General features: G+C 47.8%; 1 protein-coding gene across 1 annotated transcript in view; it reads left to right on the top strand.

Annotated features, from left to right (window-relative positions):
- Positions 1 to 24,516, top strand: part of LOC134945174 (uncharacterized) — a 532,944-nt gene that overhangs the window by 266,443 nt on the left and 241,985 nt on the right. The window contains exon 41 of the mRNA XM_063934300.1: positions 9,753 to 9,915. Within this exon, the coding sequence (XP_063790370.1) occupies positions 9,753 to 9,915 (163 nt within the window). The remainder of the gene's footprint in view (positions 1 to 9,752; positions 9,916 to 24,516) is intronic.

The following is a 24,516-nucleotide window of genomic DNA, read 5'->3' as shown; positions in this document are numbered from 1 at the left end:
GTAGTGACTCCCAGCAGTCAGTCACCTAGCACTCAGGCCGCCCTATACCCATATCAGAATCAGCTTTATTGTCCGGGTATACTAGCGCTAGGAATTTGTTTTTTACAGTGCAGCAGACACGAAGGGAACAAGTAAACCAGTGGGGGGTGCAGTCTTTAGATAAAAGAACCGTAGTGAACAAAGTGTTCATTACGTGCAGAAGAATAGAATAGAGCGACTGGGCGGTCTACCTGGGGATCTGTTGGTCAGGAGTTCAGCAGGTGGACTGCTTGAGGAAGGAGGCTTTTGAGGCTTCTGTTGGATCTGGTGGGAATGGCCCTGTATCGTCTGCCAGATGACAGCAGGATGAGCGTGCCGTGGCTAGGGTGAAGCGGGTCCTTAACTACCATAGTCGCCCATTTTTTAAACAGATACAGATCATGGACAGGGGGAAGGTCCGCTCCGATGACCACTTTTTGGAGCCTGCGTTTATCTCTCTTGCTGGTGGAACTACACCAGAGGAGCACAGTTCAGATTCTACAGTTGCGGAGTAGAAGAGGAGCAGGAATTTCTGTGGGATGTTGAACTTCTTAAGTTGCCTTAGGAAGAACAGCCTCTGCTGCGCCTTTCTGATGATGGCCTCAGCACTGAGCCCACATTTGAGGTCTCGGAAGATTATGGTCCCCAGGAACTTGAAGGAGTCCACTAAGCGACACCACGCTGTCAGCTATGATTAGTGGGTGAACTCCAACTGGCTTTTTCCTAAAGTCCACTACCATCTCGACAGTATTAAGTGGGTTGAGCTCGAGGTTGTTGCAGCTACACCGCCGTGCCAGCTGGTCCACTTCCCATCTATACACCAATTCTTCAGAACCTTTATGAAGCAGATGATGGTGGTGTCATCGGCAAAGTTTATGATCTTAACGGACTAAGACTCGGAGGAGCAGTCATTGGTATAAAGAAAGAAGAGCAGGGGTGAGAGGACACAGCCCTGAGGGGCCCCAGTAGTAATGGACAGTGCTTGGGAGGAGAATTCTCCCGCTTTGACCACCTGTTTTCTATCTGTCAGGAAGTCTACAATCCAGGAACAGGTAGCTTCCGAGACCCCTTGGCGGAGAAGTTTGGGATAGAGGATGCTGGGGACGATTGTATTGAAGGCCGAGCTGAAGTAGAAAAATAGGATCCTTGCATAGATACTGGGTGTGTCCAGATGCTGCAGAATGTAGTGCAGGCCCAGGTTGACAGCATCCTCAATGCACCGATTCGCTCGATAGATGAACTGAAGGGGGTCTAGTTGGGGGCTGGTCACAACTTTTAGGTGGTTCAGTACCAGGCGTTCAAACACTTTCATGATGACAGACATCAGTGCTATCGGTCTGTAGTCATTTAGGCTTGTGATGGTAGGTTTCTTGGGGACCAGAACAATTGTGGAGATTTTGAGGCAGGAGGGAACTCTGCACAGCTCTAGCGATTTGTTGAATATTCCGGAGAATATGGGGGCAAGCTGACCAGCGCATTATCTCAGGGCAGATGGTGACACCCCGTCAGGACCCGGTGCCTTCCTGGGTTTGACCCTCTTGAACATCTCCTCCACCTCTTCGTGGGCAATCTGCAATACCTGGGGTTGGCAACCGGAGGAGAGGTGAGTGGTTTGGTTCGCGGAGGTCATCTTTATCGAACCTGCAATAGAAGAGGTTCAGCTCATCTGTTAGCTTCTGGTGCAGGGCAGAGTGCTTAGGTGTTTTCTTGTAGTTGGTGATGGCCTGCATTACTTTCCATATGGATACGGGGTCATTGGTTGAGAGATCGTTTGCTTTTTAGCCAGCCTGATTCCTTTCATTAGAGAGTTCTTAGTGCGGTTAAATAGTGCTCTGTTGCCGCTGCTGTATGCCTTCTCTTTGGCCCGATGAAAATGCCTGAGCTAGGCGATGAACCATGACTTGTTGTTGTTGTTGTAGATGCGATAGCTCTCGGTACACACGTGTCCTCGCAGAATCTGATGTAGGATGTTATGGTGTCAGTCAGGTCATTCAGATCGGTTGCTGAGGCTTTGAAGACCCCCCAGTCCGTGCTGTCGAAGCAGGCCTGGAGCTTCAGCTTAGCCTCGTTGGTCCATTTCTTGACCGTTCTGACAACAGGCTTAGCCACTTTCAGCTTCTGTGTATATATGGGGAGAAGGTGGACAAGGTAGTTGTCAGATAGATCAAGAGCAGCACGAGGGATTGACTGGAAGGCAGACTTGAGGGTGGTGTAGCAGTGGTCCAGGATGTGCCCTTCCCTGGTGTGGCACTTCACTTGTTGTTTGAACTTTGGTAGTTCCTGACTTAGGTTGGTCCTGTTGAAGTCGCCCAGCACAAGAAGCAGCGAGTCCAGGTGTTTTTGCTCTATGTCTGATATACAGGCGGCCAGGTGATGCAGGGCTTCATTTGGACAGGCTTTGGGAGGGATGTACACTCCCACAAGGACAATTGAGGTAAATTCCCGGTGGGAGTAGAAGGGGTTGCAGTTAATGCATAGCGTCTCCAGGTGGGGGTTGCCTTGTTTGCCTAGGATCGTGACATTGGTGCACTACCTTTCGTCAATGTAGAAACAGATGCCGCCACCCTTCGATTTCCCCGAGAGTTCCTTGGAGCTGTCGACTGTGTAGAGACCAAAGCCCGGCAGGGACACCGGGGGGGTCGGCAATGAGGTCATCCAGCCATGTCTCCGTGAAGCAAAGGACCGACGACCCGGCAATGCCTGACTTCGCACTGCCCAGGAGGAGGGACAGTTCGTCGAGCTTGTTCACTATTGAGCGCGCATTTGAGAGCAGGATCGCGGGGAGTGCTCACCGGTGCCCCTTCCGCCTCCACTTCACAAGGGCGCCCGTGCGATGGCCTTTCATTCTCATTCTAGCCCATGGTCTCCTGCGAGGGCCGACATTGGGACTGCCGTGATGGTGACGGGGGTCACGTGCCATGGGGGCACTCGCCAGGATGTTCGTGCAGGGATGGTCTCCTTGGGGACTGCGGTCGCTGCAGCATTTGGGCCCTCCTCTGCTTTCCTGGGTGTCGCCTTTGTCTGCGCAGCTGCGGAGTGCACCTCTGCAGGGTTTTCTGCATGGGCAGCGGGAGGTAGGGACATCAGGTCTGTGGGGAGCAGAGGGAGTCTGCTGATAGGCATAGGCCAGGACTTACTGGGGCATTGTCCGTGCTGGTCATGCTGGCCGGGTGAAGCGCAATGGTGAGGGGGGGCTGTTGCCAGGTCGGCAGTAGGCCGGAGCCTGTTTTGGCTGCTACAGCAGGGGGACGCAACCGGGTTGGCACTAGGCCGGGACTCACCGGGGAATTCATGCTCTCCGCATTGGCCAGCGGAAGCGCAGTTGCTAGGGCTCTCACTGCCATGCCTGCTGTTCGTCCACCAGAGGCCGCATGAGGGGTCGCCGAGTGCTGGGTCACCTGGGGGCCAGGATAGCCAAGGAGTCGTGGCTTGCAGGGGGATCACAGCTCCGCCGCATCTCCGGACGGGTCGTCGGGGGTGATGTTCCGTCCTTCCACTGGAGTGTTCTGTGCTGCGTGGTTGCCCGCATCCTCTGCAGCAGGAGCCGCCGAGCTTAGCTGGGAGGTGGGTAGCAGGACTGGGCACTGGGGGCCATGTGGGGGATCTCTGGGAGCAGGGTCGGCTAGGGGCAAGGATGGTCCAGATGGAGCAGCCAGTGGGGGCCGCCACCCGAGGATGTCGTGTCCTGCAGGGGCCGCAGCTGGGCCATGTCTCGGCCAGAGCCTGCCACGCCACCTGGGGTGATCATCCCATCACCGCCGACTCTTCGTACACCTAACCGGAGGAGCCGATCTGCCTGCCTGCCGCAGCTCGAATCCCCGGGGACCGGGGCCGTGGCCGCCGCTCGGCCGGCTACATCTCCTGGCTTGTCAGCGTACAGGGCAGCAATGGCAGCACGGGCTGCGAGGGCCGCCGATTCGCCCGTCAGCCTCTCTAATGGGGACAGCCAGGAGGTAAGCAACGGGGCTGAGCTCCAGCTCAGGAGAACATCTCTGCCGTGCTTAGATATTGCTGTCGCAGGGAGGGTAGACAAGGGCAGGGGAAGACAAGAGGTTCTGAAAGCGGGTTGTTTGGTGGACCTGCACTGCTCCGTGGCAGCCTTCTGCGACGCCATATTGTAAAATATGTTAGTATAATACACAAGTGAGACAGGGAATTGCTGGCTAAGACCTTTATCCATGAAATTTACAATTATAACATATATTCAAACCACCGTTTTTGACAGTGGTTTGAATAAGTTACTTCCTTTTTAAAATTGAATTAAATTTCATTCAGTTTTAGTTCCAATATGATAATGCATCACATACAGTAAATGAAAGAAAGGAATTTTGCATTCACTTGTTTTAGCCTATTTTCATGCTCCATTAAGCAAATAAAATGCATTTTTTGTATATGTATTTCTGCTGCGGGGTACACTGGGCTCCACAAGGATTAACATTGGGGTGTAGAGTAGGATCTTGATCCGAGGCACCAACAGGCTCAAAGCTTTGACCTTCTTCCCAAGATGCATAGCGCCACCTCCTATATCACCCCGCCTCTGTGCACTGGAGCTCAGTTTGTAAGTTGGTGCCATGCAGTATGCAGGCAATCAACATTTCTGAAGAAAAAAAGAAATATGAAGCGCCGTCAAGGGGTCAGGATCCTACTGTACTTGGACGATTTGTTAATCCTGGCAAATTCCCCAGAACTTCTCCTGTGTCATCTAGATCTGACAGTCCAGTTCATGAAAGCCCACGGGTGGCTAATCAACTGGAAGAAATCCTCCCTGGTTCCTGCTCGGACCATGGTACACCTGGGAGCGTTATTGGACAATCACAACCAACGGTTGTTCTTGTCTCGGGAGGAAGTCCTGAAGCTTCTGGACAGGATTCGATGCTTCTTATCTCGTCCGCAAGTGTCGATACATTCGGCAATGCAAGTGCTAGGTCTTATGGTGTCGGCTTTCGACATGGTGAAGTATGCTCAATTCCATTCTTGCCCTCTGCAGAAGTTAATTCTGACCAAGTGGGATGGCCTACCTCACCGGATCAGGTCTCACATGATCTCCTTGTCTCTGAAGGTCCGCCTGTTACTGAGCTTGTGGCTTCAGAACCAAAGATTGAGCAGGGGATATCCAGAAGGGACAGCCAACTGGGTCCTGCTGATGACAGATGCCAGTCTGAGAGGTTGGGGCACGGTGTAACTTGGAACAACACTCTCTTCAGGGTTGGTGGACCAAGGAGGAGTCTCTACCCCCGATAAATATTCTGGAACTGCGGGCAGTGTTCAATGCATTGACAATGACCGAGCATCTAATACAGAACAGACCTGTTCAAGTACAATCGGACAACGCCATCACGGTGGCGTACATCAATCATAAAGGCAGCACTCAAAGCCGCATGGCAATGAGGGAAGTATGAAGGATTCATCAGTGGGCAGAACGCCATCTTCCCACTGCCCCATATCAGCAGTGTTCCTTCCAGGCGTTCTGAACTGGGAAGCGGACTATCTCAGTTGTCAGGACATACACACCAGAGAATGGAGCATACATCTAGAAGTGTTTCAACTTCTCGTGGACAAGTGGGGCCTTCCAGATGTGGACCTGATGGCATCTCGACACAATCACAAGGTTCTGGTCTTCGGAGCAAGGACAAGGGATCCTCAAGCAGCCTTCGTGGATGCTCTGTCAATCCCATGGAACTTTCGGCTGCTGTCTGTGTTCCCTCCGGTGTCACTCCTGCCCAGAGTAATAAGGAAGTTCAAACAAGAAGGAGGAAACCTACTTCTGGTCGCTCCAGCGTGGCCCAGGCGGCACTGGTTCTCCGATCTACAGGCCTCTCGTTGGATCATACCCTTCTACTTCCTCAACGATTAGACCTCCTTGTTCAGGGCCCTTGTGTTTACCAGGACTTGGCCCGTCTGGCTTTGATGGTGTGGCTCTTGAAGATTCCGTCCTGAGGGCCAAGGGTTTTTCTGAGACGGTCTTTCAAACTATGTTGAAGGCCCATAAGCCAGCTTCTGCTCGGATCTACCATAAGGTCTGGAATGCTTACTTTACTTGGTGTGCGTCTCACAATCATGACATTTTCAAGTTTAGTACGGCTAACCTATTGGCCTTTCTACAAAAGGGCCTAGACTTAGGACTGCGTCTGGCCTCCCTCAAGGTTCACATCTCTGCCTTGTTAGTTTGGTTTCAGAGAAAGATTGCTGCCCTGCCTGATGTCCATACATTCACTCAGGGCATGTTGCGGATTCAGCCTCCCTATGTGCCACCTGTGGCCCCTTGGGATTTGTCGGTGGTTTTGGAGGCCTTGCAAGAGTCTCCATTTGAACCTCTTGAATCTGCTGACCTTAAGTGGCTTTCCCTTAAGGTGCTATTTTTGCTGGCTATTGCTTCAGCTAGAAGGGTCTCGGGTGCCTTATCCTGTAAGTCTCCCCATTTGATTTTTCACCGTAACCGGGCGGTTCTTGGAACGCGCCCAGGTTATTTACCCAACCTTAACCAGGAGATTGTGGTTCCAGCCTTTAATTCTCCTGAGTTGTCTACCAAAGAGCGGTCTTTGGATGCGGTACGGGCTCTCCGCATCTATGTGAAGAGAACATCCTCCATTAGGAAATCTGATTCTCTTTCCGTGTTGTTTGGTTTTCACAAACGTGGCTGGCCTGCTTCCAAGCAGACACTGCGCCAGATGGATTAGAATGGTGATTGCACATGCTTATGCACAGGCTGGTCGTCCGGTTCCTGCTACCATGAAAGCCCATTCTACTCGGTCGGTTGGACCTTCTTTAGCGGCCCACCGTGGTGCGACCCTTGAACAATTGTGCAAGGCGGCTACATGGTCCTCAGGGAACACGTTCATTAGGTTCTATGCCTTCGATACTTCCGCCTCCCAGGATGCTTCCTTTGGACGCCGGGTTCTTGTGCCCGCTACAGTGCGTCCCCTCCCATAAGGAACTGCTTTAGGACATCCCCGATGTTAATCCTTGTGGAACCCAGTGTAACCCGCAGGGGTTGGTATGGCATAGCCGCTGACACCTTCTCCTGTGGTGAGTTGTGGTGTAATTGGCTACGAGAGATTTTCGTCTCTAGCACCTGCTACTGCATTGAGCTGGCTAACGAAACTGAGCTCCTGTGCACGGAGGTGATATAGGAAGTGGCGCTATGCATCTTGGGAAGAAGGTCAAAGCTTTGAGCCTGTTGGTGCTTCGGATCAAGATCCTACTCTACACCCCAATGTTAATCCTTGTGGAGCCCAGTGTACCTTGCAGAAAGAGATTTAACAACGGTAAGTTTTTACCATAAATCTCGTTTTCCCTATTCATTTCATTATACATCTGTGAAAGCTGCCACATCTCCCGCTTTAAAGCTGACTGCATTTGCATTTAAATTGCAAAACATTGAGTGCGCATGTGCCGCACTCTGGGCCTGATTTATGTTTGTTAGTAAAGCAAACAAGCACTCAACTGGACAAAACCATGTTGCAATGCAGGAGGGTCAGATGGAACATGTGAAGAGAGAGTTAGATTTGGGTGGGGAGTGTTCAAACTGGAATCTAAATTGCAGTGTAAAAATAAAGCTGTCTAACATTTGTGGACTGCATGCAAAAGCAGCCAGCATTTGCTCTGCACAGAAGTGCTATTTTTGCAGAAAAATAGGTTTAGGAACTCCCGGGGGTAGGCAACAGTGGGCAGAGCTGTGGATAATGTGGGAGGAGCTACAGTGGTTCGGGGCACCTTTGTAATAGTAAACAGTTTTCCTATGTAAGAATAAAAAATTTCCGCGCACCGTAGGCATGCACCCCAAAAAGGGTTGTGGGCTCACTGTAAAGGGGGTGACCTAGCTGCAACAGGCATGGCCTTGCAGGTAAAGACTACCTTATACCCCAGTTTTGCAAGCTGCATGCACAGACATTGGCCACCACAAGAAAATAAAAATCCTGATTCATGCCCCTTACACAATTTGATTTTTTTTTTGCCTTATAGTAATGCACGTTACACAATATGCCACACACCGTAATGCCCATTACACATTATGCCACACACCGTAATGACCGTTGCACATTATGCCACACACTGTAATGCCCATTACACATTACGCCACACACCATAATGCCTATTACACAATGACACACCATAATGCTCATTACACAATATGCCATGCACTGTATCACCCATTATACAATATGCCACACACCATAATGCCCATTACAAGTTATGCCACACTCTGTAATGCCCATGACACAATATGCCACACACAGTTATGCCCCACACACAATAATGCCCCTTACAAAGTGTACCCCACAGTAAGGCTTCTAATTACTTTTAAATTACCTGCTCGATGTTAGGGATCTCATGCTTGTTGCCAAGGGTTCCATGCTCGTTGCCAGGGTTTTCATGCTCTGGGTTCCATGCTCATTGTCAGGGGTTTCACTGCTCGCTGCCAGGGGTCTCATGCGCATTGCCAAGGGGTTTCCCTGCTTGTTGCCAAGGGTCTTTCTGCTTGTTGCCAAGGCGTTTCCTGCTCATTGCCAAGGGAAAACAAGATCTTCAGGAATGGCGCCCTGCTGCACAGTAACAATATAAATGTACTTGCTCCACTTGCATGGCAATATGTTTGTTCCAGACACAAAGTCACTTGCTTTTTTGCTTTGCTTACAAACATGAATCAGAACCTGTATATCCAAAATCTCAAGTACCATAGGTGTGTGCATGCCATGTCTTGTGCACCGGGAAGTAGGTATTTTTGGGTGCCAACTGGGCGGTTAGTGTCATGCTGGACAGAGCAGCTTCTGATGGGAGCTGTGAGAGTGTATGTAAAGCTCTGTGCGCTTGTCATGCGTACATGGTCGGGACACCTGTTTCTGACTGATCTTTTGCACCTATTATGGTTTTAATGAAGGTGATGATACTAATGATCTGTGAATGCTACACAGTGTGTGGATTAGACCTGCACTTATAGATACAGATTGGTGATTTAGTTTAGCTGATTGTCTCATTAGCATATGAAAGCGAATACAATGCTGCGGGCGTAGGTAAAAGCAGCTGCAGTAGTGTGCGATACATTGTTGCCCAGCATCCGCATATGTTATATCTGCCCCACCTGCACAGCATATGGTTTTGACCATTAGAGAAAAAGTTTGCTGTTGCGATCAGGTCTGAATTAGGCCCTTAACCCCTTGTGATTGGTTTGTGGTTAGTATGGGGAATTCCCTGCTTTGATCATTTAGCTGCGGGCAGTATAACTGTGCAGTTGTGTCACTCTTTATCATATTTTTCTCCCCTTTTGAAATAAAATAAATCAAAAAAGACGAAAATATTTTATTTTATAATAAATAGTTTTAAATAAGGGCTAAGGATCAGGAGTGTGAGAACATCACTGTTAAGCACATTGGTCCACTAGGGTTGCAGATATGCCACATCAGGAGCTTCCGTCTTTGACCCATGGGGATTTTCAGTGTCATTTGGTAGTCTCTGGTAGACACAGAGGGCACAGGCTGCCAATTACACCCAGCACCTCCATATAGGCACAAGCCCCACGCTGACCAGCTTGCTCTTATTATAGCAGGGAAACACATTAGCTTGTATTGCAACCGGCACTGTTTGGCTGAGCCCCTGGCTCCTCAAAGGGGCATGGAAATTTTTGAATTACAGTAGTAACTACTATCAACACATTGTATAAAAATCTAAACTTTTGGAGTGAAAGTTATTTGTTTCAAATTACTTTTGTTGTATTAAGTTTTATACTTTTCTTTCAGTTGAAGAACCTCCCAGCACTAATAGAAATGAGAACTATATTTGAAAAGAGGCATAAAACATTTGCCCTACATCATATAACAGTGTGGGGCAGAAAAGACCTGAAACTGGCAGGATATTACACTGGGCAATTTCCAAAGTTATCTGGAGTGCATGAGATTACTGGTAAGTGCCACAGACATTTTAGAAAAATTTATTATAAATTAGCAAGTGCTATTTATAATTTCTTGTAATTTTAGTATAAACTACTGTGTAAAATAATTCTTATGTTTATTGACTAGTGATGTTTTATATATGGGTTCATATATAGATACTAGGTGCTTCATCGCGCCCTACGGGCGCTCTTCACACCGTCGCAAGGGGCTACGCCCCCTTAACCCTTGCATGCCTTTCTGGGGTTCAATATTTGTATTATATGGAGTATTACCTGCATTTCTTTGTTAGTGGTTAAATATTGCACAATGAAAGGGCGTGCGATGGTGAAGGAGGCGCAGCCCCTTGCGACGGCGTGAACAGCACCTGCAGGGCACGATGTACAGAATGTAGCGGGTGCGGGGGGGACTGCGGATGGTGTCTGTAGATGCTGCGGGTGGAGGGGGAGCGGAAGTGGGTGTGGGACCCGGATGGGGAAGGGTCGGGAGGTGCTGCGGGTGGGGGAGGGGCAGAGGAGTGGGGGATGCAGATGGGGGAGGGGTCCGGAGGCACTGCAGGTGGGGGAGGGGCAGGGGTGCCACGGGAGGGAGAGGGGCAGGTGTGGGGATGTTGTGGATGGGTGAAGGGTTTCGGAGGTGCTGTGGGATGGGAAGGGGCGGGAGTGCCGGGGGTGGGGTAGGGGTCCGCAGGTGCCATGGGTATGGGAGGGGCAGGTACGGGTGGTGCGGCTGATAAAGCTAAATATTTATCTTATATAAAACCCTTTATGAGGTCTAAGAACACTGTACGCTATTTACGTATGAAGTACCGTAAGGGTACGCTCGTTGCGTAACAATCGCTTAGCCGTGGTCGAGACGCTCAAGCGTTACGTTCGCTCACGGCCAAGAGATCACAGGCAGGCACGCTATTGGCTGCTGACTAACGTAATGGTTCACTATAGCGTAACGGGCGCTGTATCGGGAGCGGGCTGCTTGAGCGATACAGACGCTCACGAGAATACGCTGTTGGTATCGGGCACACTTATAGGTGAGCGACTACCGTAATGCTACGCTATCAGCGTAGCGGACGCTCGAGACCACGAGGAGATCACGAGCGGCGCAGACGCTCACAATGTTAAACCTTTATATCTAAACCATAAACAATGTAATATGCTGTAAAACCTTAGTGTAGAGATAGGGTGTAGATGCAACACAGTGTAACCTTATTAACTTGAAAGCTGTTTGAGCGTCACCGACGCTCTGAGAATACTTAACATTATAAGAAATACACAGATACCGTGCTTAGGGTCCAACGCCTAATATATATATATTATGAATGTTATATTTGCAAAAGAATTAATACAATACAAGTCATACACTACAATATAACATAGACTACCTAACCAGATAACTACACAGGAAATACAATACAATACTATTACGTTTAAGAGACTACGAGAGAAAGAGGAGAAGAGAGAGAGAGAGAGATATGGCCCATAACCACAAGAAAGACAATATGATTGCGGAGAAAACTTACGCACAAAGGAAACGATCGCATGCGCCTCTGGACATCCAGCTCCCGATTTTCAGCAATGATAACCGTTGAAGAGTGAGAGCTGGATGTGATCGGCTTGTCTATTTATGCCCCACACACAATACAATTCAATGGTCCCTACAATCTCATTGTTCATTGGACACAGGAATTCCTCCTCGCATTATAACAAAAGGTCATAGGTTGATTCATACAGGTGGGCTGTAACTATTCCCAACAGCTCAGGTGGGAGGGAAACTGGGTTTCCCGCCGCATGGATAAGTAAGTGCAAATACAGTAAATGTTCATAAACTTCTTATGTCCATAACTATTCGCACGAGCGATTAATCCGCTTCAAACCAACACCGGAATATTGCTAATTAGATACTCTTCCGATGGATACTAAACACCACTGTATTACTCCTGTCTGACCCTTCGTATCAAACAAAGGGGGATTTCTCTGTTCATGAACATTCTACATTAACCAAACTTTCAGAATCTATCAAAGGAACCATGATCTACAAAATACATTATATAGTGAAAATATGTAACGAAAGAGTCGCACGCTACGAACACATGAACTCTACCGTAAATGCACATACCGCGCGCCCGTGGGTGCCCGCAACAGCGAGTATGCGCACGCACGGGAGAGCGCACGCATGCGCAGCGCAGACCTGTGTGAGGTGCAAATATGGCAGTGTGCATCGTGATATTTTTCTGACTTTGACAGTCCACCCTTTGGCAGTCAACAATAACTGCCACTTCCTAAAACATTTCAAAACGAGAAAAATATATGTCAGGGGTTAATACATTTACATGGTTGGGTAGGGGAGGAGAGGAGAAGGTAGGAAAAGGGTATGACCTAGTGAGATAGCAGAAGCATGTGTGTATGAATCCGTGCTTGGGGGTCATGTATCATCGTGCCGTACGTGTTTTAAATCAAGCTTCGAGGCATTGCGAAGTATACATTTGAATTCCTTCTTATCCCGCGGTACGGGTCTGTGGATGGGCTGTCAAACTTTACCGAGCTCTTTTCGGCTGTGGTTGTAACAAAATGGGGAGCACATTTTAGTTGATGATACATGAATGGGGGAATATGTGATTGCTGATATTTGTGCCTGTATTCTCTATACTATGTGTGTAATTACCTGAAGGTTGTAGAGATGAAGAAAATACATAATTACGGTAAATGCAGTGGTATTCTATGTCAGGTAAATGAACATTTGTTGGTTGAAGTCTTGTTCGGTGTCTGTTGAATGCAGTCTTCTTTGTGCTTTTGCCAATAAGGTGCGAGCAAAAGCTTTGTCAATGTCCATAGATTTACAAAAGTGTTGGACTAGCGTAATTTTAAAATTTCTAGGGAAACTGGGGATCTATGGCAAAGTTCATCAAAAATCTGTGTATAAGGTTGTCAAAACTTCTTCTTTAATCCATCAGTTGTCTGTATACAGGATCATCAAATTCCTCGTCCAAGTGGGTCTTTTTACCTTGGAGAAAACGGAAAAACAGGCGAAAGAAACGGACCGTAGAAATCGCATTTTCATCACATCATTGTTTCTACCGTCGGGTCGTAAATCAAATCCATGGGAATTACAGTTTCCTCACTCCTTAAACTCATCACCCTGGTACTTCGTTTACACTTCGTTAAAGCCTGACCGCATCTAAATATCAAGCCAATCGTTATGATAACACCTAAGATACATAGGAGAAACTTCCCTACATCCATTATGATTCCTTGAGCCCATTCTCCTAAACCGGAGAACCAATTTCGCGGGTTCAACCATGACACCCAACTAGTCAGCTCATTACTCACAGCAGCAAGGGTGAGATTGTGTCTCCTGCGAAATTCCCACTTCAGTTGGAGAATATCGTCCATCTTTTGGTCTATGACCTCGACCGGGTCCTCGGTACTATTTGTAATATATGTGCAACATTTCACGCCGTACTGCGTTGCCAGTGTGACACAATATCCACCTGTTACTGCCGTGAGATAATTGAGAATCATTCTATGCTGAACTAGTTCTGTTTTATAAGCTTGAAGTTCTCTTCCAGTATACCTAAACGTGTCATCATACATTTCTGTGATATTGTCTAACAAGTTTGCGAGCGCAGATATGTATTTATAATTCAACACTCCTCTGGCGGTGCGAGTGAAATCTAACGCGATTAGAACCTGAATCCCGGTGGATTCATGGATCATGTCAGAGGCCGGATGCTCTGTTCTTTCTATTAGGTGCCGTTTAACTACGTGCTCGTAATGGGTGTGAGTATAAGGAGCTTGGGCAACACGGTGTATATCTTTCATTTTGGCATGTGATACAGTCATTACTTCAGGCAGTACTTTTCCAATATAACACAATCCTTCTGAGTTTGGGGCAAGCCACTTATACGCCTTCCTCCCGCATATGAAATATGCATCATCGGGGAGAACATATGGGACGGAGTAGGACATAACCATATTACACATCTTCCATGTGAAATCTCCTAACCCTAATTCTCCCATCTGTCTAGTACACGTATCAGCTTGTACGATATGTGCACAGTATCCTGGTGATACCTCTCCAACTCTCGTAATCCTATTTCCTAGGGTATACCTATATCGGAAAGATTTTCCTCTACTGGCTATGTGGCGTATAAGTTCTGTATCTGTCGGCATTCTATCTGCTCTATATGAAAAGGTCATGGTTTGGTTACTCCATGACACTTCCCAATTTCCCGGCTTTCGGGGATTGGAAATGTTAAAACATATGAGGGATCTATCCACATGATATTGGTGGAGCTTCAAACTAGGAGGACTGGAGATATTAAACCTCCTGTCCACCGGCCTCCCACCACTTAGCTCAAGTACCTCCCCTATCGTTAAAGGAAATGGTACTAGTCCTGATTTGCTATGACCTTGAGGTACTTGAGAGCATACCCAACAATCTGTTTGATTTAACACACTACCCACTAAGGAGTGATAGTCACTCAATGGATGCCGGTCCATGTGGATATTAAAACTGGATTGCCATTTCTTGATGCACCCATCCTCAACTACGTTGTCACAGAGCCTACAGATACAGTTTTCTTCAGCTAACAATCCTTCACAATTCCTTCTATGGTCAATGCTATCAGATCGTTTTCTGATACTCGCCTTTGCTTGTTGATTATGTTGTTCTCGGAAAACTACGCCTCCATCTCTGTCATCAGAACCCATTCCAGAACCTCTCTCGACCTCCATGGTACTCTCGCCGGAACAGACTGCTCTGGTCAACATCATGGTCAACAGAAAAATCCGGATCACAGTCTCTTGGGGCAAGTCCATCGTATAGGAGGAAACGAAGAAGAATGAGGAGGGGGAAAAATAATTTGAGGGAGAGGGGATGGGAAGTGGAGAAAAACAATAAATGGGAACAGGGAATCGACAACTGCTTTTGATCTTGTGATTCTCGGTGCTCAGGTGCCGCCTCAGTCCTCCTGGAACAGACACTCCAGTGATACAACTTCCTCTACCGTCTGTTCCTTATCACGGGACCTCTCTGGATCAGCAACCTTCTTACAGTGGGACGAATGAACCCAAGTCTCTCTCTCGGCAACCTTCAGTGCTGTAGTGCTAGTCAATAAGACTTGGTATGGTCCTTCCCATCTGTCAATAAGGCAACCTGAGCGTAGAAAATTCCGTATCATTACATAATCCCCAGGTTCAATGTCATGACAATTACTATCTGGTAAATCAGGGATCACCAACTTCAAATTATCATTTTGATTCCTTAGCTGTTTACTCATGTTAATCAAGTACTTTACAGTCACTTCATTGTTACACTTCAAATCATCCTGAGGGTTAATCATAACATGCGGTTGTCGACCAAACAAGATTTCAAAGGGAGACAGATTAAGAGGGGACCTGGGAGTGGTTCTGATGCTGTACAGTACAATGGGTAAAGCTTCTGGCCATGTCAATCCTGTTTCTGCCATAACTTTGCTCAGTTTATTTTTAATAGTGCTGTTCACTCTTTCCACCTTTGCACTCGCCTGTGGACGGTATGGAGTGTGCAGCTTGCTATCAATTCCCATCAACTTACACATTCCTTGAAAGACATCACCTGTAAAATGGGTACCCCTATCACTTTCAATTATTCTAGGGATACCATATCTACATACAAATTCCTGCACAATTTTCTTAGCAGTAAACATAGCGGTATTTGTGGCCGCAGGAAATGCTTCGACCCAATTTGAGAAAACATCTATACAAACAAGTACATATTTCAAATTTCGACAAGGGGGTAATTGAATGAAGTCAATCTGTATTACCTGGAAAGGGCCGCCTGCAGGTGGGATATGGGATGGTTCTGTTGGTATTGCCTTTCCGATGTTCTTTCTCAAACAGGTAAGGCATGACATTGCTCTCTTACTTGCATGAGATGAAAATCCTGGGGCGCACCAATATGCTCTTACCAACTTGCACATTCCTTCCTTGCCCAGATGAGTCAGCCCGTGTGCTACCTCAGCTAAACATGGGAGATATGCTCTGGGGGCCACCGGTTTACCTTGTCCATCCGTCCAGAGTCCTGAGGACTCCTGGCCATATCCCTTTGCCTTCCAGACCGCCTTTTCCTGCGTGGAACACAAATTTTGCATCTCACACAACTTCTGTGTGTTGATGGTATTAAATACCATCAGTTGTGTGGTGTCTGTCTGTCTGGGGGTCCCAGCTGCTAACTTAGCTGCTTCGTCTGCTCGGCTGTTACCAAGTGATACTGGGTCTTGGTTATATGTGTGTGCTTTACACTTGATAACAGCCACTCTGTCGGGTTCCTGTATTGCTGTTAGAAGCCTTTTGATGTGAGCTGCATGCGCTAGCGGTGTACCAGCTGCCGTCATGAAATTTCTGAGGCGCCATAGGGCTCCGAAATCATGGACTACCCCGAATGCGTATCTAGAATCGGTGTAGATATTGGCTGATTTGCCCTTAGCCAATTCACATGCTCTGGTTAGGGCGACCAGTTCAGCAACCTGGGCTGAGTGAGGTGGGCCTAGCGGTTCCGCTTCTATGGTGCCTTGGTCATCTACGACTGCGTATCCAGTACACAAGTCTCCCGAGTCTGACTGTCTATGACAACTACCGTCCGTGTAGAAAGTTAGATCTACATCTTCCAGTGGATTGTCACTGATGTCAGGCCTTGCGGTAAAATTTTGGGTCAAATATTCCATACAATCATGTGTGTCTTCCTTTGTGTTAAATTCTCCTTCCCCACCACTCTCATCCTCCACCCTTTGTGCCTGTCCAGGCACACTTGGGAGATATGTTGCAGGATTTAATGCACTGCATCTCCTTATGGTGATGTTTACGGGGGCCATTAGTGCCAATTCCCATCTTGTAAACCGCGCTGATGAGACGTGCCTGGTTTGGGCAGAATTTAGCAAGGCTGACACTGCATGTGGTGTATGAATTGTGAGGTTGTGACCTAGCACTACATCTTCACTTTTCGTTACTAGCAATGCTATCGCAGCAACGCTTCGCAAACATGTGGGGAGGGATCGCGCTACCGTGTCTAGCTGAGCGCTGTAGTATGCTACTGGCCTGCTGGCATCACCGTGCTTTTGGGTTAAGACGCCTGCCGCGCAACCAGCACTTTCTGTTCCGTACAGCTCAAAGGGTTTCCCATAGTCTGGCATACCTAATGCTGGTGCCTGCGTTAGGCACTGTTTAAGTCTCTCAAATGCCATCTCGGACTCGTCTGTATGCGAAATCCGATCAGGTTTGTTTGAGGAGACCATCTCCTGCAAAGGTAACGCTAGAATGGAAAACCCTGGGATCCAGTTACGGCAATACCCACACATTCCTAAAAATGTTCTGATCTGTTGCTGGGTTTGTGGCAGAGTCATGTCTCTAATTGCTTGAATTCTATCAGCGGTCAGGTGTCTCAGTCCTTGTGTTAGACAGTGTCCCAAATATTTTACCTTAGTTTGGCATAATTGCAACTTGTCTTTGGAAACCTTGTGTCCTGTGTCTGAAAGATGAAACAGGAGCTGTTTCGTATCCTTCAGGGATGCTTCCAATGAATCAGAACACAGTAGTAGATCATCCACGTACTGTATTAATACTGATCCACTCTCTGGTTGGAAAGACTGTAAACAATCATGCAAAGCCTGGGAAAAGATACTTGGACTGTCTATGAAACCTTGTGGTAATCGAGTCCATGTGTATTGGACTCCTCTGTATGTGAATGCAAACAAATATTGACTGTCAGGGTGCAGAGGTACCGAAAAGAAAGCGGAGCAGAGGTCAATAACAGTGAAAAATTTCGCAGTGGGAGGGATTTGCATAAGGATGACAGCTGGATTTGGCACTACGGGGATCTGACTCTCAACTATTTTGTTAATCCCCCTTAGATCCTGCACTAGCCTGTAACCCCTCCCCCCACTCTTTTTAACAGGGAAGATGGGACTATTGGCAGTGCTGGACGTTCTTACCAGAATGCCCTGTTGTAGCAAGCGCTCTATTACGGGATACACTCCTAACTCCACCTCTGGCTTCAGAGGGTACTGTGGGATTTTTGGAGCTATCCTACCATCTTTTACTTGTACAACTACCGGAGCTACGTTTGCCATTAATCCAGTGTCCTGTCCGTCTTTAGTCCTAAGTGACTCTGGTATCTGGGATGTCATTTCCTCTACTTGGGATGGAGTCCTATTTGTCATAATGGTATGTGACATTAATTTTGACGGGGAGTCTAACATGTCTCGCACTTCCCTAGCGTGATTCTCAGGTATGTCCAAGAATACACCTTCAGGAGTACAATAAATGACGCACCCCATTTTGCACAATAAGTCTCTTCCCAGGAGATTAGTCGGTGCCGATGCAGCCAGCAAAAAGGAATGCTTGGTATGTAACGGCCCTACTGTAATCTCGGCTGGTTTGCTAACAGGGTAGTGCTGGACTACTCCTGTTACTCCTATGGCTGGAATTGTCTTACCAGTGGTTCTCATGCCCACTGTCGAATTTATCACTGATTTGGCCGCCCCTGTGTCTACAAGAAATTTTAATGATTTACCAGCTACATTGATTGCAATTTCTGGTTCACTTCCAAGATTTGCAATCAATTTTACTGGCTGCAGATTACAGGTATGGCCACACCCCTATTGGGTATGGTGACCTCCCTGAATCCCGCTGGCAGTAACTACTTGTGAAGGGGTTAAATGGGAACTACCAGTGGCTTGCCAGTCTCTGTTCGGGGGGTATCTTTTTGTTTCCCCTGTATGTGGCTCATAACTCCGTCTCTGCGGACCCTGCTCCCAATGTCGTGTGTCGTGTCGTTGTCTAGGGGGTTGATATGAGTTTTGTGAATTTTTCACTCTACAATCTCGTGCCATGTGTCCCTGTCTATGACAAGAAAAGCAAGTTACCACATTTAACTTACCCACAGGGTTTGGTGATTTATACAAAGGCTGCCTTGTGGTCAGGGCCTGTATACTTACGGCCATTAACTTATCACCTTGTGACTCCCTGTGTCGGGTGATATTCCGGTCGTGATCAATAGCAGCCTCTCTCAAAGTAGCCACCGACAGACCTCGCCAACATGGTTGCGTGGTCTGCACTCTTGTCTTTAATGTCTCTTTTAAACCATCCATTAGTACAGATACTGCTACTTCTCGATGGTTTATGTTTGTTTTAATGTCCTCTATACCTGTGTACTTTGCCATTTCTAGTAATGCCCTGTGAAAATATTCTGCAGCAGTTTCTGACTCTTTCTGTCTAATGGAGAAAATCTTGTTCCACTTAACTACCGCTGGGAAATACTCCTTTAACTGTAAACTTATTCTTTTTACGTTATCTTTGTTGTACACATCTGTAAGAGGTACATCCTGATCTAATCCACAGTCAGCCAAAAATTGAGCTGCGTCGACATTTGAGGGTAAACATGCCCTCAGCAATACCTGCCAGTCTTTGTTATTGGGCTCTAAAGTGTTCCCTAGGTCTCTGATGTATTTCTGGCTGGCAACTAAGTCTTTCCTAGGGTCAGGGAACTCAGACACTATGGTTCTTAATTCCATTCGGGAAAATGGGCTGTACATGGCAATGTTCCTAACAGGAGTGATTCCTGTCGTGTCAGTTTTCCCATTTGGCACTGCTATTACCCTAACAGGATTAAGTCTACTAACATCACTCTGTGTAGGTTCTACAGCCTGTGGTGAAATGGTTTCAGCATAGTGTATGGTGCCGTACTTACCTGTAGATACGACCTCACCTATCCCTCCGCTAGGGGCTTTTGTTACTAATCTCGTGGGTGGAGCCGTGCCTACTGTTGTCTCTGCTATGGTGGCTGCTAGAGAGAGCGCCGATATTGTTGCCGATTCGTCTTCTTGATCACACTCCTGGGGAAAGTTCAAAACAGGGTACAACTTGCACGGGTTAATACTTGCATTGGTTAACTTATTAACATTTACACAGTTGCTAAGTGTTTGTTTGTTACACCCTAATGCGTCATTCTCCGCAACCAATTTCTCTCCTGATATGTATGGTGGCGGCGGGGCTGTCGCTATCAATTTCTTGATAGGATTAGATCCCGCCGCCAGAGCCAATCCTCTCTGTATTTCACCTTCCTGTTGCCATAACTGCAAATAATCATAATGTTGGATTCGTCTCTTTGATGATTTAATGAGACATATCCTCCTCCTTAAATTTTGCAACACTTCTGGGCTAAAGCTACCTACTCTTGGGAATTTCTCCCCGTCATGCACTGTCATTCTCTCCCATTCATCACATAAAACCTCTGTATGTGAACCATATTTTTCACACATTACGTACCTTGCCGACCCGACTGGTCGGTTTACTGAATCAACCCGAACCGAGGTTGATCGCCCCCTTCCTGAACAATTTGCCCCCATAACTTGCAGGCGTTGCTTTCACCACCTCTGACCGTATTTCAGGGTCTTCAGCGAACCCTTACAAAAACCAAAATGTTCACGATAGGCTGACGGTGGCGGTTTACCGAGTACCCCACTCACTCGCCCACGCCGACCAATACGACCCACACACTGCCTTAGTGCTGGCGTACTCGACCCAGGGCCCCTATGAACCTCTATTTACTGGAACATGCGAGGGATATCCGCAGAACACTTACTCTTTCCAGTAACTATTGGTTGTTGGACAATTCCTGAGTGACCAGCGAACTTCCCTTCAGAAAATAAAAAATTACACAAATCACATCAGAGTGTACAAATAGTTTTACGACCGGGTTTGTACACAAATGGTACTGGTCAGATTAACTAATGTACACAATTACGTGCGGTACAATCGTTCAGCACATAAGCAACTAATCTTATGTGCTGAGCGACCAGTGGAATCGAAAATTTCGGCTGCGAATTCCTTCAGCCAGAGCTTTATTGGCCTATATGGGTTTTGCACCAACCCCCTGGGTTGTGCCCTTTTCTCTTTTATGGCAGACTTCTTAGTCTGCTGTACCTGGACCTCCCGGTCTGTAGTATGACCTCCTGGTCTACTATTCTCTACTGTTCAAATTTTATGTTTAACCAGAGATGCCTCCCTAGCCACCATGCACGTCACTTACATGTATGTAACTCTGCGAGAACTCGACTTCTTGTGGTTCAACCTGTAAAATTGTATAAACTTATATATACAAAACACTCACTCACCACACGTACACTTTTGCTTCTATTTCTATTTCTGCGCAGAAATTTTCTTTAGACCAGATGTGTTGTGAATTTGGAGAAGGATCTGTTAATCTAAATTTCGGATTTAAAATAGATTTGCGCTATTTATCGCCTGTTGCGCTACTTATCGCCTGTTGCGCTACTTAAAAATCAACACTGTCGTGTGACTTGAGTTACGTGGGCGTACCCAGACGCTCCGTTGCGTAATTTACGCTGCGTGCGTCGGCCTTTGCGTACGCGAGTCTCAGCCCTTTGTTAGAGACACGTGTACACAAAACCAATGTCCACCGTAACACAACTAACACTTTTATCAATGTAGATGATCCTCGATCGTCTACCGTGCAACACACCAATCTCTCCTTATACCTTAGGTAGAGTTGCGTGTGGGTTTTACACTTTAACTATGAAATAGCGACAAATCTCTCTTAGCACGTTTTATCAATTATAAAATGGCAAACAGGAGAGTGATATATGAAAATACACGAATGAAAAAGAAATGCAGATATGTGCGTGTGTACGCAAGACAGAAATAAACAGTTTTAAAAGACACTAGTGTGTTGTTCTTACCTCCGGTTCCGGATTCCTTCAGCACCCTTTACTAAGCGAAGCAGATGCTTATCCCGTCAGCACTGCGAAGAATATGATCTCCCGCCCTTTGCTGATGGATAATGTCTGCTGAAATTACCTAGCAGAGATATGTGAAGGACAGGACGAGCAGCCAATTGATAAAGCTAAATATTTATCTTATATAAAACCCTTTATGAGGTCTAAGAACACTGTACGCTATTTACGTATGAAGTACCGTAAGGGTACGCTCGTTGCGTAACAATCGCTTAGCCGTGGTCGAGACGCTCAAGCGTTACGTTCGCTCACGGCCAAGAGATCACAGGCAGGCACGCTATTGGCTGCTGACTAACGTAATGGTTCACTATAGCGTAACGGGCGCTGTATCGGGAGCGGGCTGCTCGAGCGATACAGACGCTCACGAGAATACGCTGTTGGTATCGGGCACACTTATAGGTGAGCGACTACCGTAATGCTACGCTATCAGCGTAGCGGACGCTCGAGACCACGAGGAGATCACGAGCGGCGCAGACGCTCACAATGTTAAACCTTTATATCTAAACCATAAACAATGTAATATGCTGTAAAACCTTAGTGTAGAGATAGGGTGTAGATGCAACACAGTGTAACCTTATTAACTTGAAAGCTGTTTGAGCGTCACCGACGCTCTGAGAATACTTAACATTATAAGAAATACACAGATACCGTGCTTAGGGTCCAACGCCTAATATATATATATTATGAATGTTATATTTGCAAAAGAATTAATACAATACAAGTCATACACTACAATATAACATAGACTACCTAACCAGATAACTACACAGGAAATACAATACAATACTATTACGTTTAAGAGACTACGAGAGAAAGAGGAGAAGAGAGAGAGAGAGAGATATGGCCCATAACCACAAGAAAGACAATATGATTGCGGAGAAAACTTACGCACAAAGGAAACGATCGCATGCGCCTCTGGACATCCAGCTCCCGATTTTCAGCAATGATAACCGTTGAAGAGTGAGAGCTGGATGTGATCGGCTTGTCTATTTATGCCCCACACACAATACAATTCAATGGTCCCTACAATCTCATTGTTCATTGGACACAGGAATTCCTCCTCGCATTATAACAAAAGGTCATAGGTTGATTCATACAGGTGGGCTGTAACTATTCCCAACAGCTCAGGTGGGAGGGAAACTGGGTTTCCCGCCGCATGGATAAGTAAGTGCAAATACAGTAAATGTTCATAAACTTCTTATGTCCATAACTATTCGCACAAGCGATTAATCCGCTTCAAACCAACACCGGAATATTGCTAATTAGATACTCTTCCGATGGATACTAAACACCACTGTATTACTCCTGTCTGACCCTTCGTATCAAACAAAGGGGGATTTCTCTGTTCATGAACATTCTACATTAACCAAACTTTCAGAATCTATCAAAGGAACCATGATCTACAAAATACATTATATAGTGAAAATATGTAACGAAAGAGTCGCACGCTACGAACACATGAACTCTACCGTAAATGCACATACCGCGCGCCCGCGGGTGCCCGCAACAGCGAGTATGCGCACGCACGGGAGAGCGCACGCATGCGCAGCGCAGACCTGTGTGAGGTGCAAATATGGCAGTGTGCATCGTGATATTTTTCTGACTTTGACACGGCGGATGGGGAAGGAGGTCCGGAGGTGCTGCAGGTGGTGGAGGGGCAGGTGCGGGGGTGCCATTGGTGGAGGAGGGGTGGGTGAGGGGGGGACCGCAGATGGAGGAGGGTGTCTGCATATGCTGCGGGTGGAAGGGGGCAGGTGTGGGGGCAGACATATAAGGGGGGTGGATGGTGGAGGGGGCCTGGAGGTGCTGTGGGTGGTGAAGGTTCGGAGTAGTGGGAGCCGCGGGTGGTGTAGGGGGTCTGGAGGCACAGCGTGTGGGGGAGGGGTGGAGTGCCGCATGTGGTGGAGGGGAAGGTGCGGAGGTGTAGTGCATTGGGGAGAGGTCTGGAGGCGCTGCGGGTACTGTAACTGCCAAAAAGGTAGTTGGAGGGTATGCAGTAACAGGGCCAGGACAGGGGTGACAGGGTCAGAACAGGGTTGACGGGGCCAGGACAGGGGTGACAGGGTTAGAACAGGGGTGACGGGGCCAGGACAGGGGCGACGGGGCCAGGACAGAAATGACAGGGACAGGATAGGGGTGACAGGGCCAGGGTAGGGGCAGCAGGACCAGGACAGGGGTGACAGGGCCAGTATAGGGTTGACAGGGCAAGCACAGGGGTGACAGGGCCAGGATAGGGGTAACAGGGCCAGCATAAGAGTGACAGGGCCAGGATAAGGGTGAAAGGGCCAGGATAAGGGTGACAGGGCAAGGTCAGGGGTGACAGGGACATGACAGAACACAGGGCACGGGAGAGATTGGTATTAGGGACAAAACAGTGGTCACAGACAGATGTGTCTTACCGGAGTCACTGCTGCTGGCTGCTGCTGTTCCACTCCAACCTGTTGGGATCTGCTGCTGGTGGAGACTTGGCATGGCTGACTCTCTTAGGCTGGAGTCCTGCTTCCTCTGCCCGTCCGCATCCCTCCCCCCCTCCTCAGTCACACACCGCAGACCTCGCGCAGCTGCCGGGCACTATGGTAAGGGGAGACTGGGAGTGACCGGTTAGCCCCCAGGAGATGCTGCGGCTGGAGGGAGGAGGGGGTCATAGCATGCACGTGGCGCGGACCTCGCGGCTGCTGGGCACTGTGGTAAGGGGAGACTGGGAGTGACTGGTTAGCTCCCAGGAGACGCTGCGGCTGGAGGGAGGAGGGGGTCGGAGCCTGCAAGCAGCTCGGACTTCTGCAGCGCTACCCGCCGGTTAAAGTGTGTGAAGGAGCTGGGCGCACCTCA

This window comes from Pseudophryne corroboree, chromosome 7 (genome assembly GCF_028390025.1).
Source record: "Pseudophryne corroboree isolate aPseCor3 chromosome 7, aPseCor3.hap2, whole genome shotgun sequence".
NCBI classification, from domain to species: Eukaryota; Metazoa; Chordata; class Amphibia; order Anura; family Myobatrachidae; genus Pseudophryne; species Pseudophryne corroboree.
This window is presented reverse-complemented; position numbering and strand designations above follow the sequence as displayed.